The following is a 21,808-nucleotide window of genomic DNA, read 5'->3' as shown; positions in this document are numbered from 1 at the left end:
GGTGCGTCGCAAATGGCATAGGACTCAGGTCAAACGTAGTGCAATATATAGGGAATAGGCCGCCATTTGGGATGCACCCTGCATCTTTAGTTACTCTAAACTGGGATTTGTTCTCAATTAGGGAGCTCCCATGTCCCCACTTCACCCACACACACTCCCTTCTCCGTTGCCATGGAGACCCGGCATTACCATCGGAGACGAGCACACAGGGATATGAATTACTGCATTAATTATTATGGGGTGCCTTGGGGAGACGTGTGTGTGTGAGTGTCTGTATGTGTGTGAGAGAAGCGGAATTAACCTTCATTAAGGTAAAAGACGGAACTTCAGTAGCGAATGACCTTTAGACCTGTCAATCATCTCACCACTGGGTCATCATCTCTGATTGGACTGTGTATGTTATCAGTGTGAGATGGCTTCCTGTATATGCCTTACACGTACGCCAGCTTCCTTTCCTTATCATCACTACAGATGAGTGGTGTGGCATAGCCTCAAACCCATCACTAAAACAGTGCCCTTGTCATTCCCTCATTTTCTCCACACTCTCAAAGTCCCCTAATCCCTCGGTGGAGGGGATTTACATGTCCCCTTGTCAGGGTAAACTTCAGTCGACCCCTCCAGAGTGAACAAGGGCTCTTTTGGTGACAGATTGGGACAAGGCCCGTGGGATTACTGTAACTGTATCTGTGACAGGTGTGGGACAGACAGGCACAGTAGGCAGGCCACACTGCGGAGAGACAAAAGGACAATGTAGACAAAATGTATCAATTCTAAATGTTTCAATACTAAATAATGAATGCTGACTAAATTACTAAACAGTAGCAGGTCATAAAATTCCAGAAAAACGTCCCAAAATTCCCAGGTTTTCCAGAAATTCCCAGTTGGAGGAATCCCAGTTAGATGATTACTTTTCCTGCGTATTCCCTCTTGATTGCGAGAATCCCGAACTGGGATTACTGGAAAACCTGAGAATTTTGGGAAAGTTTACCGAATTATATACAGTATTTGGTGGATGAGGATCCCTTCTCAAGTGGACTACTTAAAATGAAGTGGACTTAAGTCAAAATCATAGGCCCACTATAGCTCCCTCAAGGTAGAGGTGCTATAGGATGTTTTAGGATGCTACGTAACGGGCACTATAATTTTGACGGTGCTCTTGTCTAATGTACCTTAGTGTTCTCCATCTTGTGTATGCCTCTGCTCTGGTCCTGTGTAGGAGGGCTGAAAAATACAGGCTGGTTTTGGTCCCTCCTCTCAGTCTTATTCCATTCTTAATCTTAAAGACTATGATCTACAGTATATAGGAACCTTAGAGGAACTAAGAGATATATAGGAACCATTAAAGACTAGAAGAGCTGAAACTAAAACTCAGCTATATGATGTGACCACGAGCAGCAGTATGAACCAAAGATAATGCAGGGGAGATCAACCTTTTGCTTTCGGCTGTCTTTGTGTGATTTGCGGAAGTGCCCACAACTGATAATGTAATGCTAACTTCATATCACTGAGTCTACCTTTAAAATAATTCCAGGGATAATAAAGCAGACTTAGGACCTATTTGACACATGTCAAATACAAAACCTCAAGTCCTTTCAAATACTTTGAGCTGTGCTTGTTTAAGTTTTCCTGGTATCACATAGCAAATAGTCCTAAAAGTGCAAACTTCAAACTAGACCAAGCACACCTCAAATGCATTTAAGTATTTGACACAGGATATTATGTAGGCTATTTGACCCAGGTCTGTCATGAAATTACTATAAAAAGAACTACACAAACCATAAAGATCCTTATCACGACTACAGGACAGCAAGCAGATGCTGAGTGGGCAGAAAAGTGTGTCACAGACAGGAAGCTTGACCCGGAAGCAATGACACCCAGCACTGAATGGTTACAGAATAGTTTTTGGTGGTTCATGATTGGACGAGAAGTAGCTAAGACAGGAAGCTTGACCCGGAAGCAATGACACCCAGCACTGAATGGTTACGGAATAGTTTTTTGTGGTTCATGATCGTACGAGAGGTAGCTAATAGTAAGTAATGAATGATATACCCTTTGACCTCTCGTGCCTGTTGAACGCAGAAATACAGTGTATGAAACATAGCACAAATACACACCAGACACATCAAAGACAATGGGACAGCAGTGCAATATCCCTCTAAAGCAGATGAGAAATGCTGAAACAGACAGATCATAATGCACACCCCCCCACACACACAGTAAAGCATAGCAGAGACAGTGACTACAAACGATAAGCCGAGATAAGACATACTTATTACAAATCTACAGGCCATTTTTTTCGTTATTTTCACTTATGCGACATAAAGTGGCGATTTTGGTGTGAATATCCATGAAGAAAACTAGGGTGCAAATTGCAATTGTACAGAGTGGAGTACCTATGTTTGTTCTGCAACAGACAGTGAAGAGACTAATAGTTAGCCAGCGAATGAAACCTGTATCCTGTATGATCCATAGCATCCCGAGGCAGCTGTTATCAATGTCAACAAGCCTTTAACACTTAACCCAATAAAGAAAAGGACATTGAGGGGACATTTGGATGTAATGTAGTATTATGTGTGTAATGTATGTGTGTGTGTTTGTCTCTCACCTAAGGGATGTTTGGGTGTAATGTAATATAGAATGTTTTCCATGTAGTAGTGGTGATATTTATCTCCCAGCTGGGGGATGTTTCGGTATAATGTATCAGAATATATTGCTGTAGTAGTAAGTGTGTATTGTAGTAGTATGCATGTACTGTAGTAGTAGTATATCATGCAGTCTAAGTAGTAATGCATCTATCTCTCACCTGGGGGAGATGTCACATCCCTGCTGCATGAAGGCGCCCAGGGAGAACCAGAGGGAGTTGAAGATGCCAAACTCGTTGGGGGGCTGGTCGCTGGGCGGACCGTCGGTGCCCTCCTCGGGCTCCTCGGTGTGCCACTCGTACGGGCTGAAGCGGCTGACCAGGAAGAGCACCACGCTCACGCCGATGTAGGCAAACACAATGCACATCCAGATCTCGTAGGCCAGCGGGTCCAGGAAGGAGAAAACCCCAGGTTTGGACTTCTGGGGCTTCTTGATCATGATGGAGATGCCCAGTGACATGAAGGGCTTGGAGAAGTCGATCACCTCCTCCCGGACCAGCGTGATTGTCAATGGGGCCACAGCGATTTCCGCTTTCTGTTAATGGGTGGGGGAAGAGAAGGGGGAAAGGGTTAGCCTTTGGACTGGAGAGTCATCTAAGCTGCTAATGCAACTGTTGCCAAAATGGTAGACAACAGTAGAAACAACTATGGGTTACGACAAGGTTCCCCAACTAGTGTCCCGAATTTGGCCTGTGGGTTATTTTATTTGGCCGCCCAACTTTTCTGATCCAATTTTTATTTTATTGTTGGACATAAGACAGTAAAAACACCAGCAAATCAGCTCCAAGTGATTCGAATTTTCGAAATCTGTTAGTATTTTCACGCATAACAGAGTATGTACTGTATGTGATTGTATACAAATGTAAGCAAGGTTTGAAAGGATCATGTTTTAGTCAAATGTTATACCTGGTTGGGCTTCTTGCAGTCAATTTGCAGTCTACAAATAATTTTTGATTATGTTCTGGCCCCATGACCATCCGCTTAAGAAATAATCATCCCGCGGCTGAATCTAGTTGATAATGCCTGGGTTACGGTATGTAACCCCGGTTCTCTGAAAGAGATGAGGGAGACGTCTCACTATGGGACACGCCCCCTTGTGTCCTACTCGCTGAAACCTTATTAAATCATGGTTAAAAGGTCAATCAGATCTTTATGGGTGTGAGCTGCGCATATCTATACAGCACCCGCAATGATCTGGTTTCCTCATTCAACGAACTGCCTCTTACACAAGTCGCGCAAGAGGTACAATCTGGTGAGAAGCCTCCTTAATCTCCTTCAGAGAATCGGGGTTACATACCGCAACCGGTAGTTATTTTTCAGTTGACATCTCACCAAGGGACACTTGCAAAATGCTCCGACTGTCATTATCCCGTTTCCTGAGAAGCCTGTGTTGTGCTACATGGTAGTGTACCTGATCAATCCTACTCAGCTCCAGCGCCAAGCAGTGTGTGCGCAAGGGATGGCGCTGTGAAGTCCATATGATAGAACCTCACAAAAGTGTGAAGGGAAGCCCAACTAGCCTCCGCACAAATCTCTGAGATGGAAATATCAGTGGCTTGACCAGGGTACTATGAGTCATGGAAATTACTTAAGGAATGAGCATGGCATTCGTTTCGTAACTTTGGAGTAGTCAGGTGAGCAACATGGCCATCTTATTAGACAGCACATTCCCTAAATAAAACGAAGAACGAAAGGGGTGAACCCCATCATTTCACCTATTCCTACATGGCAAGCTGAGATTGCCGCCAAGTTTACCTTAATGGTGGTGGGGCTATCAGGATGAGGGATAGACCATTCGCTTTCACTCGGTTCAGAGTGGGTGGAGGGAGAAATCAGGCCCAATGGAAGGAAAGGGTACAGAAGCACATCTGACCACTAGTGGCCAGCATTTCTACACCAAGAGGAACATTGTGATCTCCCATTGCAAGGAACAAGCGTCGGTGCCCGTTGTCCTGCGTTGTGTACAGATCGATGGCAGCTCTACCGTAACGTCCCGACGACTTCGGGATGAAGTCATCACTCTCCTGGTAGGGGGTTCCCCAGTGACTGTAAATCCACACCTGAGTTTAGTCTGCCTGGCACATGTTTCTCTGAGATACAACAGATCGTCGCTGCTCCTCCATAAAAACATATATTTTGCTAGAGAGTGAAGTTTCCAGGAGTGTGCTCCTCCTTGGCAGTATATTGCCTGTGGAGAGATGGGTTCAAGCGGAGTGAGGTCACCCAATGCTGGAAGTCTCTCATGAGGACGAGGCCAAGCGGGATTACCACAATCATGGAGGCCATGAGCTCAAGACACCTCATACTAACATCCAGTACGTGACTGATGTTGCCGGGAAGTGGCAAAAGCCATCACTCTGTCCACAGTGAGAGATGCTCGACAGGTTACAAGGACCAGAGACAATCCATATTTTGCTGCTGGGTCGGTAAGAGGTGAACTTATGGCATGATTTAGCCAAAGAAGCCCTGATGAGTTTCCTCCCTCGGCACCACCCGTGAGGCTCCCTTGGCCAATGAAGTATCTCTGAGGGCTTAGGCCGCTTCCCCCTGTTCAGTGGACTGCACTGTTCGGATGTAGTCTGTACCCCTGGCCAACGGTGCGATGACCCCGAGGGCGACTGCGCATGTGGGGAACCTGTCCCGTGAAGGGACAGGGAACCTGCCAGGCCTGGTGGCTGGACAAGGTAACCCTTGACATGTTGATTGTTTTGAATGGGAACATTCTGAACGATCACCGTAGGCCTGTGGGCCTGGATGTGATGGGAACTAGTAACAGGAAGCCCAGGAAACCCATCTTCCTGGACTCAAACCTGGCCTGTATCTCCAATATTGCTGGTCCGAACAGTCTGGTGGGATCGATCTGTCCATACAGAATTGTTCCCTTCTCCATCTCAGACATCCTTGCGTTATATGGCCGACAGTCGCGTGCGCCATGACTCTCCCGGAAGCCTCAGCGATGCACTTGGGGGTCCGGGTTTCTCCCTCCTGTGGGACTTTGTTGTCAACTGAGTCATCCTCGAACAAGAGTGAGGCCTGGCCAATACTTTGCTCTACGTTTAATGATGCCGGGTCCCAGCTTAGCACAATGCACACACCTAGCGGGGTCAACGAGAGCTGCCAAAGCATGGTCCATGCCGAGGCATGTAGCACAGAGCTGATGGGAATCAGGCTGGGACATGTCGTTGCCGCAATTGCCAGGGCAAGCCTTGTTTGGCTTGCGCCGCTTTCTCTCCCCCTTGGTCGGTACACTCGAGGATATCGTTTCGAATGGATGGACGAAAACAGATGGAATTACCGTGGAGGAGGCTAGCAAGCTCACTACTCGACACACTACTATTCGATGGGGAAGTCGGACAAGACATGGAAGTAACGGGAGACTATCAGGGTAACGATAGCTGGAAGTCAGATAAGCAGAAACAGTCTAAATACTTCCAGGGTAGTGAAAATGGAGCTGACAGGGATGCTAGCTAATTAGCGGGCTATCACCACCCGTGTTTATATCAAGTCCTGACTCGGTGTGTAAACTAAGCCACTCGCACAGCTAGGTTTATAAGGGAATGTAAAGGATTGTGCTTCAAATGTGGGGTAACACACTTGATGAAACAGTACCGCTCGGGTTTAGTCACGCAGACCGAGTGGGGGTTAGCCCAAAGGTTTCTAGCTAAAAACCACATGCAGCGCTGGTAGCCAACTAGCGAGCTAAGAGACCATAAAGCTAGCTAACTCCGAACGATGGGGACCGACGGAGAGCTAGAAAATCAGGAGTAGAAGTGATAAAAACGACACTGTAAAACAAATCTAGGTGTTTCAACTAAATATTATTAAGTAACTGGTTCCTTTTTTTGTTTACTCAACTTTTCAATCAACGTTTTACCAGAATGTAACATTTTTTGTTGGCTCAAACTTAGCTCCAACATGAGAAAACATAGGCAAAAATTCAGACCACTTAAAATTGTGTTATTTAAACAGAGTAATAGGCCCCACAAACACTAGACAACTATACAGAAAAACATACAATTGCTTAAGTAAGTAAATCAAATCAATGATGAGAGAATAGTCAGAATAAATTATCATTCATGGTGGCATAGCAGGAAGATCTGAATGTGGTTGAATAGGTTGTGAGTTCAAATCCCAGGTAAGGACAAGTTGAATAATAATGACAGTATACAGTGCATTCGGAAAGTATTCAGACCCCTTGACTTTTCCCACATTTTGTTATGTTACAGCCTTATTCTAAAATGGATTAAATAAAAAATGTTCCTCATCAATTTACACACAATACCCCATAATGGCAAAACGAAAACAGGTTTTAAGAAATCTTTGCAAATTTATAAAAAAACAAAAACAGAAATACCTTATTTACATAAGTATTCAGACCCTTTGGTATGAGACTTGAAATTGAGCTCAGGTGCATCCTGTTTCCATTGATCATCCTTGAGATGTTTCTACAACTTGATTGGAGTCCACCTGTGGTAAATTCAATTGATTGGACATGATTTGGAAATGTACATACCTGTCTATATAAGGTCCCACAGTTGACAGTGAATGTCAGAGCAAAAATCAAACCATGAGGTCGAAGGAATTGTCCATAGAATTGTGGTCGAGGCACAGATCTGGGGAAGGGTACCAAAAAAATTCTGCAGCATTGAAGGACCCCAAGAACACAGTGGCCTCCATCTTTCTTAAATGGAAGAAGTTTGGAACCACCAAGACTCTTTCTAGAGCTGGCTGCCCGGCCAAACTGAGCAATCAGGGGAGAAGGGCCTTGGTCAGGGAGGTGACCAAGAACCTGATGGTCACTCTGACAGAGCTCCAGAGTTCCTCTGTGGAGATGGGAAAACCTTCCAGAAGGACAACCATCTCTGCAGCCCTCCACCAATCAGGCCTTTATGGTAGAGTGGCCATACGGAAGCCACTTCTCATTAAAAGGCACATGACAGGCCGCTTGGAGTTTGCCAAAAGGCACCTAAAGGACTCTCAGACCATTTATTTATTTAACCTTTATTTAACCAGGCAAGTGAGTTAAGAACAAATTCTTATTTACAATGACAGCCTACCAAAAGGCAAAAGGCCTCCTGCGTGGACAGGCGATGGGATTAAAAACAAAAATAAATTCAATAAATATATAGGACAAAACACACATCACGACAAGAGAGACAACACTACATAAAGAGAGACCTAAGACAACAACATAGCATGGTAGCAACACAACATGACAACAACATGAGAAACAAGACTCTCTGGTCTGATGAAACCAAGATTTAACTCTTTGGCCCAAATGCCAAGCATGACGTCTGGAGAAACCTGGCACCATCCCTATGGTGAAGCATGGTGGTGGCAGCATCATGCTGTGGGGATGCTTTCAGTGGCAGGGACTGGAAGACTAGTCAGGATCGAGGAAAAGATGAACGGAGCAAAGTACAGAGTTCCTTGATAAAAACCTGCTCCAGATCGCTCAGCACCTCAGACTGGGGTGAAGGTTCACCTTCCAACAGGACAACGACCCTAACCACACAGCCAAGACAACGCAGGAGTGGCTTTGGGACAAGTCTGTGAATGTCCTTGAGTGGTCCACCCAGAGCCTGGACTTGAACCTTGAGAGACCTGAAAATAGCTGTGCAGCGACGCTCCCCATCCAACCTGACAGAGTTTGAGAGGATCTGGAGAGAAGAATGGGAGAAACCTCCCAAATACAGGTGTGCCGAGCTTGTAGCATCATACCCAGGAAGACTCAATGCTGTAATCGCTACCAAAGGTGTTTCAATAAAGTACTGAGTAAAAGATCTGAATACTTATATAGATGTGATATATCTGTTTTTTTATTTGGAATACATTTGCAAAAATGTCTAAAAACCTGTTTTTGCTTTGTCATTATGGGGTATTGTGTGTAGATTGATGAGGGAAAAATGACTTTCATCCATTTTAGAATAAAGCTGTAGCGTAAAAACAATCTGGAAAAAGTCAAGGGGTCTGAATACTTTCTGAATGCACTGTAACTGAACATTTACAATGTAATTATGTATGTCAACGTGTGTCAAATATGTATATAGAATACGTTATATGTTAAAAGCGCTGTGAGTGGGTGTGTAATTAGTTCCAGAGTCTTTTTTAGGTAAAATGCCACAAATAATAATTTCTAGTTGAACATATGAGACAAGTTGAGCATACACATCGTTTTAAGTTTGAGCCAACTAAAAAGGTTATGTTCAGGTAACACTTTGACCGAAAAGTTGAATAAACAAAAAAAGGCTGTGGAACCAGTTACTTAATAATAATTAGTTGAAATTAATTAGTGGATGCGAGCTTCAACTGAAAGCCATTGGGGTGTACGGAAGAGTGGGGTGACATGAGTGAACTTGGGAAGGTTGAACACCAGACAGTCTGCGGCGTTCTGGATAAGTTGCAGGGGTTTGATGGCACAACCGGGGAGCCCAGCCAACAGAGAGTTGCAGTAGTTCAGACAGGATATGACGAGTAGGACCTGAGGTCACTTCCTGTGTGAGGAAAAGTTGTACTCTACAGATGTTGTAGAGCATGAACCTGCAGGAGTGAGTCACTGCTTTGATGTTTGCAGAGAACAACAGGATGTTGCCCAGGGTCACGCCAAGGTTTTTTGCACTCTGGGAGGGGGACACCGTGGAGTTTCCGACCATGATGGAGAGGTCTTGCAGCAGGCAGCCCTTCCTGGGATAAAGAGCAGCTCTGTCTTGTCGAGTTTGAGCTTGAAGGGGTGGGCCAACATCCAAACTGAAATATCTGCCAGGCATGCAGAGATGTGTGTCGCCACCTGGGTGTCAGAAGAATGAGAAAAGTATTTGAGTGTCATCCACACAGCAATGATAGAAGAGATGATGAGAGGATGGCGCCAAGTGACTTGGAGAGGGCCTAGAACCGAGCCCTGGACGACACCAGTAGTGAGAGCCTGTGGTGCAGACACAGATCCTCTCCCCGCCACCTGGTAGGAACGGCCTGCCAGGTAGGATGCAACCCAGGAGTGTGCAGAGCCTAAGACGGCCAGTCCTAAGAGGGTCAAGAGGAGGATCTGGTGATTCACGGTGTCGAAGGCAGCGGATAGATCTAGGAGGATGAGAACAGCGGAGTCAGCTTTGGCAGAGCGGAGAGCCTCTGTGATACAGAGGAGAGCAGTCTCAGTTGAGTGACCCGTCTTGAAGCCTGACTGGTTAGGTTCAAGAAAATCGTTCTGAGAAAGATAACAAGAGAGTTGGTCAGCTACAGTTCGTCAGAGCCAAAGAAGACAGGGGCTTATGTATCAAGCGTCTCAGAGCTGGAGTGCTGATCTAGGATCAGGTTCCTTCTGTCTGTGTAATCTTATTCATTGTGATCTAAAAGGCAAAATGTACCCGAAATCAGCACTCCTATATTGAGAACAGTTTTCCTAGTCGACCCCGTCTATCATTAACAAATTTGGCTATCCTTCTATCTGTCACAATCACTAAGCATGCCAATCACAAGCCGAACATCAACAATCACGCGTCTTTTCTCCCCATCCAGCTATTTTTCATTTAATTTCGCTACTTTTTCTGATTAAAGACATCTTACAATGATCAAGTTTGGAACCGAAAAAGACAGAGAGTCGCTCTAATCCTAGTGGCTTAATTCAAAAGGCTGCAGATCGGGAGAAGGGGATGAAATAACTCAGTTGGAGAAAAATGCTAACAACAAAAGAAATGGAACATTCTGCGAGAGCGAATATTGCTTATTTATGGCAAATCCACAAACCAGATTTTTGTTAGTGATTTAGCAACACTTCTGACCTTGGCTGCCTGGGCGTCGGCTGTCGGGAATTCGGGATTAATCCACCAAAAAATAAATGAACGTTTTATATATTACAACAAGCCGACACATTGCATGGAGGGAACGAGAGAGAAAGAAAAAACAGAGATACAATTTCCATCGTCTTCAGCATAAATGTACTAAAAGAACAGGTCGGCTTGCATTGAGGATGCATTAAAATACATGACAGGGCTGAAATGGGGGGAGACCTTTTGCGGTAACACAGGCGTTGAAAGAGACTGTCCGAAGGTGAATGGTCACCAGGCAAGGTCTTAGAGACAGTAAAGTGCTGACGGGCTAAACTCTGGGCTCATAGCTTCCCTCTGCACCGTAAGAGCTCTGCAAGCTCCTTAAGCCTTTATGTGTGCGCACACACACACGCACACACACACACAAACACACACAGCACTCACCTATGTCACCATGAAGTGCTTTTGAGAGGCTAGTCAAGGACCATATCACCTCCACCATATCACCTAGACCCATTACAATTTGCATACTAATACACTGCCCCACCGCCTTATCCCACCTGGACAAGAGCAATACGTATGTGAGAATGCTGTTCATCGACTACAGCTCTGCTTCCAAACACCATAGTGCCCTCCAAGTATTTCACTATGCTCAGGGCCCTGGATCTGAACCCCTCCCTGTGCAATTGTGTCCTAGTCTTCCTGACGGGCTGACCCCAGGTGGTGAGGCTAGGCAACAACACCTCCGCCACACTGATCTTTAACACGGGGGTGTGTACTCAGCCCCCTCCAGTACTCACTGTTAACCCATGACTGCGTGGCTACTCATGACTCCCACTCAGTCATCAAGTTTGCTGAGGACATGACAGTGGTAGGCCTGATTACCTACAATGAAGAGACAGCTTACAGGGAGGAGGTTAGAGGCCTGCCAGTGGTACCAGGAAAATAACCTCTCCCTCAATGTAAAAAAAAAAGGAGCTGATCGTGAACTATAGGAGACAGAATGCCCCCATCTACATCAATGGGGCCGGAGTGGAGAGGGTCAAAAGCTTCAAGTTCCTTGGCGTGCACATCACTGAGGACATGAAATGGTCCCACCACACCGACACCATTGTGAAGGAGGCGCAACAGCGCCTCTACAACCTCAGGCGGCTGAATAAATTCAGCACGGCCCCTAAGACCCTCATGAAATTCTACAGATGCACCATTGAGAGCATTGTCTCGGGCTACATCACCGCCTGGTACGGCAACTGCACCGCCCTCAACTGAATGGCTTTCGCGGTCAGCCCATCCAGGATATTTACAGCACATTTGCGACACACGCACATACTGTATATATAAACTCGCAAACATGATGATGGCCCATGTTGACTTCAATGCTTCCCACAGTTGTGTCTAGTTGTCTGGAAGTCCTTTGGGTGGTGGACCATTCTTAATACACACAGGAAACTGTTGAGTGTTGCAGCGTTGCAGTTCTTGACACACTCAAACCGGTGCGCCTGGCACCTACTACCATACCTCGTTCAAAGGCACTTAAATCTTTTGTCCTACCCATTCACCCTCAGAATGGCACACATACACAATCCCGGTATTAATTGTCTCGAGATTTAAAAATCCTTCTTTAACCTGTCTCCTCCCCTTCATCTATACTGATTGAAGTGGATTTAACAGGTGACTTCCATAAGGGATCATAGCTTTCACCTGGATTCACCTGGTCAGTCTGTCATGGAAATGTTTTGTACATTCAGAACACATTAAACATGGGACCGTTTCTTTTATATTGTTTTTCACACTGTGTATTCATTGACTGTGTTCTTCGCATAGCTCATTCTAATATATCTACTGATGTACCTATCATTCTTAGTTTACCTTTTTGGTGTATGTACAGATTGAATTTGGGTTACTGATACAGTGTTATTTTGGTTGTGAACTGGATTTGTTCTGACATTCGTGATTTCTTGGTTCTAGTCATTTATTATTATTTGTGTACTTGTTCGACATTTTTGGACAAGCATTTCGCTGCACCTGCTATAAAATCTTCTAAACTGTGTACGCGACCAATAAACGTTTGATTTTGACACACACACACGTACCCTACACCTGCACATTAACCCTGTTATCTCTTAAAAACACACAAGGTAGCTAAGCACCAGTAAGACCCCTTAACTCCTTTTAGCAGACACAATTTAACCCTCTCACCTCTTAGATTTCCAGGAATCAAGAGGGAATCCAACCAGGATTTTGTGATTTTTGGAAAAGTTTACCAGAATTTTTCCACCCTAATAGGCATCCCCCATGCCAAGTTTTAGTTTGGTCAAGATCTACAGTACCAGTCAAAAGTTTGGACACACCTACTCATTCAAGGGTTTTTCTTTATTTGTACTATTTTCTACATTGTAGAATAATAGTGAAGACATCAAAACTATGAAATAACACATATGGAATCATGTAGTAACCCAATTTTCTTTAAACAAATCAAAGTATATTTTATATTTGAGATCCTTCAAAATAGACACTCTTTGCCTTGATGACAGCTTTGTGCACTCTTGGCATTCTCTCAACCAGCTTCATGAGGTAATCACCTGGAATACATTTAAATTAAACAGGTGTGCCTTGTTAAAAGTTAATTTGTGGAATTTATTTCCTTCTTAATGCGTTTGAGCCAATCAGTTGTGTTGTGACAAGGTAGGGGTGGTATACAGAAGATAGCCCTATTTGGTAAAAGACCAAGTCCTTATTATGGCAAGAACAGCTCAAATAAGCAAAGAGAAATGACAGTCCATCATTACTTTTAAGACATGAAGGTCAGCCAATCTGGAAAATTTCAAGAACTTTGACAGTTTCTTCAAGTGCAGTCGCAAAAACCATTAAAGCGCAATGATGAAACTGGCTCTCATGAAGACCGCCACAGGAAATGAAGCCCCAGAATTACCTCTGCTGCAGAGGATACGTTCATTAGAGTTACCAGTCTCAGAAAATGCAGCCCAAATAAATGTTTCACAGAGTTCAAGTAGGAGACACATCTCAACATCAACTGTTCAGAGGAGACTGCGTGAATTAGGCCTTCGTGGTCGAATTTCTGCAAAGAACCCACTACTAAAGGACACCAATAATAAGAAGAGACTTGCTTGGGCCAAGAAACATGAGCAATGGACATTAGACCGGTGGAAATGTGTCCTTGGTCTGATGAGTCCAAACTTGAGATTTTCAGTTCCAACTACCGTGTCTTTGTGAGATGCAGAGTAGGTGAACGGATGATCTCAGCATGTGTGGTTCCCACCGTGAAGCATGGAGGAGGTGGTGTGATGGTGCTTTGCTGGTGACACTGATTTATTTAGAATTCAAGGCACACTTAGCAATCATCGCTACCACAACATTCTGCAGCGATACGGCATCCCATCTGGTTTGCACTTAGTGGGACTATCATTTGTTTTTCAACAGGACAATGACCGAACACACCTCCAGGCTGTGTAAGGGCTATTTGACCAAGAAGGAGAGGGATGGAGTGCTGCATCAGATGACCTGGCCTTCACAATCACCAACCTCAACCCAATTGAGATAGTTTGGGATGAGTTAGACCGCAGAGTGAATGAAAAGCAGCCAACAAGTGCTCAGAATATGTGGGAGCTCATTCAAGGCTGTTGGAAAAGCATTCCAGGTGAAGCTGGTTGAGAGAATGCCAAGAGTGTGCAAAGCTGTCATCAAGGCAAAGGGTGGCTACTTTGAAGAATCTCAAATATAAAATATATTTGATTTGTTTAACACGTTTTTGGTTACTACATGATTCCATATGTGTTATTTCATAGTTTTGATGTCTTCACTATTATTGTACAATGTAGAAAATTTCAAAAAAGAAAAACCCTGGAAGGAGTAGGTGTGTCAAAACCTTTGACTGGTACTGTAGCTTTTGAAGTGGTCCGGGTAACTTAAACAGATTTAAAGCCGTCTTTGTTTTCTGACAAACCCTGCATGTTTAAGGTAACTGATTCTGCTTCTTTCAGATAACTAAATAGATGTACAAATGGATGTCAAGTGTGAGTGAAACCCAACAAAAAAAAGTGGCTCAACAAAATCAAGGTGCAAACACACACACACACACACACACCCCAGTCCCCTGTCCCTCTTACCCCGTACACCAGCTCCCCGACCATTCCATTCCATATCTTGGTCTCCGGGTCCCGAGCGCCGTACTTTCCGTCAGGAACGATAGCGATCTTATACTTGATGCCGATGTGTTTGGCGATCTCCGAGGCCAGGTCCACGCAGTAGCCTTCATACTGGTCGTTGCCCTCGTACAACTCCCAGTTCTTCTTCAACATGACATAGGGACCCTCCTACAAAGTGACACAGGGACCACAGGGTCAAACTGGCAAACAGGTCCGCCACTCACAGACAGTCACTTACCCAGCAAGCATAACTGGTTAAAATCAGGTCATAATGAGTGACGTTATAATGACGTCAATTCAACCATTTAAAAAAAATTGGTTGAATTGACATCATATTGAGATAATATTTTTTTGTTGTTGTGAAACTGGTTGAATTTATGTCATTATAACGTCACTCATTATGACATAATTTCAACCAGTTTTGCCTGCTGGATTATCTTTGTTCTTTCACTCAAAAACAGACATATAGCAGACACGTGTGCACAAACACATACATAGATATGGAAGATAAAAAAGCCATTGAACACTACACTGGCTATTATTTAAAATGTTACTGTGTGTGTAATACAAGTTTCAAGTTTGTATTAATTGTATGTACGGGATACGTATGGAATACAACGTCCAACGAAATCGTTCTCAACAAGGCAACAACAACAACAACAAATAATAAAAGATAAGAACACGAAGATCAAGTAAATGGCGCAGTAGAATAGAATAAACATTTCAGCATAAGTATAATACAGGAGGTACAATGTATAGTCTAATATTTACACGTGCATTAGGGAAGGGGGGGATGGGGGGCAGTGTTAAACTGAGCCGTATAATAAGAGTCTGGTAGCAGCAGTTGGGATGTGTGTGTAGCATGAATGCATATGTGTATGTGTATGTGTGTGTGTGTGTTTGTGTGTGTGTCTGTTTGGGTGTGTGCATGAGTGGTAAGGTACGGTATGAGAAAGAGAGAGAGAGAGAGAGAGAGAGACAGCAAAAGAAAGAAAGAAAAAGAGAGGGAGTATAAGGGAGAGAAAGAAAGTGAGACACACAGAGAGGGTCAGAGATATAGACAGACAGAAAGACAGAAAGAGAGAGAGACGTGTAGTGAGGACGAATGGCATACATTCTCTTGCCTCCTGTACTCAATGTAAAAAAACGTTCCATAAGGAACTGCTAAAGCTGCCCGTTCCTTTACTAATGGCAGGAAATCAATCATCTGATTTGCTGATGCCGGAAAAAAAAAAATCTAGAAAACTCCCTCGGTTGACAGTTCATAGTTTCTTAAAAATTACATCTTCGTGGAACGTGGCCAAATGTATATTGAGAACAAGCAATATATTCTGGGGTTCTGCCCGACATCACACCGCCCCAGAGCATTTGAAGCAATAGCATACCAAAAAAAAAAAGCCGAGGCATTTTTTAAGACATTGGCGAGATACATTTACATTAAATGGTTTTCTTTTCACATAAGCTTTTTTTCAGGGCAAATATCAGAAAATAGTAATGGTGTCATGGTGCAAGAAAAAATGGTTACAGCAAAATATAATATGTAGATAAAACACTATGTAACAGGAAAAAAGGTAGAAAAATGCTTAAAGAAAGGTGAAAGAACATTGAAAGAACCCTAAAAAGAGAGTCTTTTCAAGACTCTTCACGTCCAAGTTGATCATGGCTGACAAGCTGGCCAATAATCTCCCACACATCATCAGTGGATAATGAACACAAGTAGACATGGTGTTACACACACACACACACACACACACACACACACACACACACACACACACACACACACACACACACACACACACACACACACACACACACACATTATTTTAGAGGGGGCAAGAAGTAGGTGAAGATAGAAGGGGGTTGAATTTCACATTTTTCAAACACCTGAAACAGCTTTTTCCTGCAATCTAGTGCCATAATCATTATGCCTAATTCTGTCAAAACATACAGTATGTCTATTTTTAAGTATACCTCTTTGCTTGTTCAATTGTAATTATGAGGGTGTCCTTCTGACTGTTGTAAATCACACATCTAAATATACTGCACTACTAAATATACTGCACTATGATGCTCACCTGTCCTATGCCAGCAAGCAAGAAGCTTCAGAGCATCGTCACTTTTATACCTCCTGAATCAACCCCGCTCTTTTAGGGGAGCGAGTCAACCAGCGCGATACCCAAAGGAAGACGAGGCGGACTCGACGGGGACGAAATCCACCCCCAGCCCACCTGAGGAGGTTGAGTCGGAACCACAACAAGAACTTTTGGTGACCAACATTTCACCAGGGCCTCTCACGGATGCCCAAGTGTCAGTCCTGTGTAAAGGACTCTCTTTCTCCCCTTCTAATAGGATGGGCCCCTTAGCATTGAAAGTTGACACTTTCAAATTTGTTCGCCAATTACATTTAAATTATTTATTATTTGCTAATAGGCAATCATTGTGTAATGGCAATGGAGTGTTTAGACACTACAATGCATCTGGTATTTCTGATGTGAGAAAACAAACAGCTTTCAAAAAGAAGTCGAGTTTTGTACGACCAATACGAAAGTGTTTTACCACCCGAGAACAGGTAAAGAATACAAAATCCAAAGCTTCATTAATTGTAGCACCACAAATGTCATATACACTACATGGCCAAAAGTATGTGGACACCCCTTCAAATGAGTGGATTTCAGTCACACCAGTTGCTGACAGGTGTATAAAATCGAGCACATAGCCATGCAATCTCCATAGACAAACATTGGCAGTGGAATGGCCCGTACTGAAGAGCTCAGTGACTTTCAACGTGACACTGTCATAGGATGCCACCTTTCCAACAAGTCAGTTGGTCAAATTTCTGCCCTGCTAGAGCTGCCCTGGTCAACTGCAAGTGCTGTTATTGTGAAGTGGAAACTTCTAAGAGCAACAATGGCTCAGCCGCGAAGTGGTAGGCCACACAAAGTCACAGAACGGGACTGCCGAGTGCTGAAATGTGCACAAGTGCACATTTCAAGTGCAAAAAACAAGTGCAAAAAAATCGTCTGTACTAGGTTGCAACACTCACTACCGAGTTCAAAACTGCCTCTGGAAGCAACGTCAGCACAAGAACTGTTCTCGGGAGCTTCATGAAATGGGTTTTCATGGCCTAGCATCCGCACACAAGCCTAAGATCACCAGTCGGCTGGGGTGGTGTAAAGCTCGCTGCCATTGGACTCATGCTTCACCATCTGTGTTTGGCGGATGCCAGGAGAATGCTACCTGCCCCAATGCATACTGCCAACTGTACATTTTGGTGGAGGAGGAATAATGGTCTGGGGCTGTTTTTCATTCTTCGGGCTAAGCCCCTTAGTTCCAGTGAATGGAAACCTTAAAGATACAGCATACAATGACATTCTACACGATTCTGTGCTTCCAACTTTGTGGGGAAGGCCCTTTCCTGTTTCAGCATGACACTGCCCCCATGCACAAAGCGAGATCTATACGGAAATGGTTTGTTGAGATTGGTGTGGGAGAACTCGACTGGCCTGCACAGAGCCCTGACCTCAATCCCATCAAACACCTTTGGGATGAATTGGAACGCCGACTGCGAGCCAGGCCTAATTGCCCAACATCAGGGCCCGACCTCCTAATGGTCTAAACTGAATGGAAGCAAGTCCCCGCAGGAATGTTCCAACATCTAGTGGAAAGCCTTCCCAGAAGAGTGGAGGCTGTTGTAGCAGCAAAAGCGAGACCAACATCATATTAATGCCCATAATTTTGGAATGAGACGGTCGACCATTAGGTGTCCTCATACTTTTGGCCATGTAGTGTACATGCTCAAATACATCTGTGGAGCTGCTTATATTGGTCAAACTAAACGAGCATTGCAGAACACAAGGCTGCTATTCGAAATAAAAACACGGACTATGCTGTTGCTTGCCAGTGCATTGAAGCCAATCATGGCTCACCTTCCTCCCTGCGCTTTGTAGCAATAGAACGATTCAATTTTCACCAAAACGAGGTGATATTGTACGTAAACTAAAACAAAGAGAGGCATTTTGGCAGTACTTCTTAGACACTGTGGTTCCAAAGGGGCTAAATGATGTCTTAATTTCCATATATAATGTTGCCTTGATTTTTGGGGTCTCTGTGTGTCCGGTTCACAGACACCCAAATATCACCTATGTATATTTTCACTTGGCCTATTGATTAAAAAGACTACACTATTTATCTTTTTATTTTGTGCTATAATTTGCCATTTACCTTGAAACATATTATTATTATAATTTTTGTATATTGTTGTCTCAGTGAGCCACTAGGCAATACATAGGAGCTAAGTGCAATGATCAGGTCACTCTGAGGAAGACGTCAGCTTGACAATGGATTAAAGTGAGAAATCAATCTCTGCCTTTGTTGTTGAGTGCTCCGACTCCTTTTTACCTCAAATTAGTCCGCTTGGAAGTTTTTCTTGGTAAGCCTGCATACTCACCGGACATGTCACCCATTGAGCATGTGATTATATTTTTAAAGAAAATAAATATGCTTCTCTGCATTTTTTACCTCAAATTAGTCCGCTTGGAAGTTTTTCTTGGTAAGCCTGCATACTCACCGGACATGTCACCCATTGAGCATGTGATTATATTTTTTAAGAAAATAAATATGCTTCTCTGCATCTCTGCTAAACTCTGGGAACAAAAATGTAAAATAATGTGAGTCTTATTCAGTACACATAGTAAATGTTTGTTTTTCTAAAGCCTAGCAACCTTGCCAGCAGGCATGCCAGCTAAGATGGTTAAACAAGCTACTCTAACTTGATCGATAGCCTGAAATGGCTTTGTGGCTAGTTATGAGGATAGGAGATTGGGAATCTATCTAGCTGGCTAGCTAAAGCCAACAGTGGCAACCTGTCATTCAGGGCATATTTTGAGCCCCACCTGTTGCATGTTATTTTGGCATTAAAACGTGTCACATATCAGTTTGCAAACAACGTAAAAAAAAAACATAGAGTTAATAAAGCCGCATACAAACGTTGTCTCTTTTTTGCTTTCTGGAGTAAGGCAGCTCCAAAATGCAGGTGTTTCAGCCTAGCTCAGTGCTTTCTGTGGTGGTGGGACAGCCAGCGGAAAATACGGTGTGTAGGGGTTGGTAATGTTCTCTAGTTGTGCCGTGATTGGTTCAGTGTTCTGTCACTCATGGGGACACCGCTTAGACAGCGGTCTAAGGCACCTCACCTCAGTGCTAGAGGTGTCAATACAAACACCCTGGTTCGAATCCAGGCTGTATCACAACCGGCTGTGATTGGGAGTCCCATAGGGCAGCGCACAATTGGCCCGGTGTAGGCCATCATTGTAAATAAGAATTTGTTCTTAACTGACTTGCCTAGTTAAGTAAAAGGTTAAAAAATATATATAATGATTTCAAATCACGTTACATATCTACAGTAGCTTTGATTGGACTGATACTTTCAAAATCTTAGCTAGCAGTCATCATGAATCAAGTCGACAATCTACGGGCAAATTATTTTCAATTCTTGTCATATGTGACCCGTTACAGGAAACTAGGCGTATGTCGTGGGACACTACTTCACAGGAGAGCCGTTTGAACATTATTTTTTTTTTTCTTGGCAGAAATGCCTTCTCGAACATGTGAACTTTCATGTGCCTTAATAACAAACTTGTATGCCATCTGTAAATATGAATAAAATTGTTAAATTACAAGTCTAGTTGGTTTAGCCACAGAAAAAGACCTTCCCACTAGCCATGGTTGGCTGAGATAATGAGTTTGCTGGACATGCCGAGAGATGAGTTTGGATTGGTCTGCCATACAGTATAGCACGCTTCTATCTATTTGAGCTGGTCAGTATGTCTTGGTAATCCTGTCTAACGCTGCTTTTTTTTTTTTTAATGGGGGTGGCTGGAAGCCTAGTGGTTAGAGTGTTGGGCCAGTAACTGAAAGGTTGCTAGATCAAATCCCCGAGCTGACAAGGTAAAAATCTGTCATTCTGCCCCTCAACAAGGCAGTTAACCCTCTGTTCCAAGGCCGACATTGTAAATAAGAATTTGTTCTTAACTGACAACCGTAACTAAATTGTTGCCAGCAGCACAGTTACAGTCACCAACGCTCTGGATAACATGAAAACAGCCTAACCAGCTCTGCTAGGGTGAGTAAAATGGTCAGAGAAGGGTGTTTTCTCATTTGTGTCTGGAAGTAGCTAGCAAGTTAGCCAACGTTAGCCAGTTAGCTTGGGTGCTTGACTGCTGTTGTTAGGTCAGAACGTTCGGATCAACCCTACTCATCGGCCAGAGTCCAGAGTGCACTCTGAATGCTCCGAGAGCGAAACGCTCTGAATTTACAAACAGACAATCTGACAGAACAGTTGCAGTCACCAACGATCTGGATAACATAACAGCCTAACCAGCTCTGCTAGGGTGAGTAATGTTCAGTGAGCTGTTCTCTCATTTGTGCCTGGAAGCAGCTTGCAAGTTAGCTTGGGTTCTTGACTTCTGTTGTTAGTACAGAACGCTTGGATCAACCCTTAAAGAGATGGGTGGGGCTAAAGCTTAAGAGGGTGTGAATGATGCTGAATGGGTATAGACAAAGAAGGGCTCTCCAGTAGTAGTACCAAAACATTCAAAGGCCATTTTCTCAAAAGTTAATTTACAAGTTTATCAACTTTCAATGCAGAATTACTTTCCTATTGTTCCTCAACTGTAGTGCATGATATACCATTTCGTAGCTCGAAGTCTCCACATTTAACTAATGTAAAAAACAAAATTTCAAATTTTGCTACATAAGAATGATTTGAGCCGGTCGGTCACATATGAAGAGAAAGAATAGATAAAACGTATTGGTGCTCATCGGCCATTGGACATAAACATTACACAAATTGGAAATCGCAAATTCAGCAATGAGTGGTTTGGAAGGAATCAGTGGCTAACTGCAAGCATTGCAATGCAATCACTAGCCTGCTATTCAGTGGAGTGGGGTCCCAAGTCTGGATTTAAGGGTCTCCAAGCTTAAAAGGATAAACATTCAATATTTGCCATGCTGTCAATCCAGCAGGACTTCTGCCGCGTTCAAAACAGGAATCTTGGAATTGGGAAATCTCGGACTTCAGTGAGTTCCTGTTCAAGTGAGCACAGCACAAGGTGAGTCCAAAAATTTATTGTATGCTGCTGCAACATGCCAGGGAGATATGTATGTATACTGTAGCTAAGAAAGCAATACTAAGTGTATGTTTTGTAGTAAGATGTTAGTTGCCCATGTGCCTCACCCT

At 43.7% G+C, this 21,808-nt stretch overlaps 1 protein-coding gene across 10 annotated transcripts in view; it reads right to left on the bottom strand.

Annotated features, from left to right (window-relative positions):
- The window catches only part of LOC139548022 (glutamate receptor 4), a 168,009-nt gene that overhangs the window by 29,150 nt on the left and 117,051 nt on the right, over positions 1-21,808 (bottom strand). For all 10 annotated transcript variants that reach the window (XR_011669622.1, XR_011669624.1, XR_011669666.1 and 7 more), the window contains 2 exons: positions 14,533-14,739; positions 2,804-3,177 (listed from right to left, as the gene is read on the bottom strand). Coding sequence is in view for 4 of the 10 variants with exons in the window: in XM_071357685.1 (XP_071213786.1) it covers positions 2,804-3,177; positions 14,533-14,739 (581 nt within the window). In the remaining 6 variants the exon portion in view is untranslated. The remainder of the gene's footprint in view (positions 1-2,803; positions 3,178-14,532; positions 14,740-21,808) is intronic.

This window comes from Salvelinus alpinus, chromosome 1 (genome assembly GCF_045679555.1).
Source record: "Salvelinus alpinus chromosome 1, SLU_Salpinus.1, whole genome shotgun sequence".
Taxonomy (NCBI): domain Eukaryota; kingdom Metazoa; phylum Chordata; class Actinopteri; order Salmoniformes; family Salmonidae; genus Salvelinus; species Salvelinus alpinus.
The sequence above is the reverse complement of the archived record's forward strand: the minus strand, read 5'-3'. Positions and strand labels throughout refer to the sequence as shown.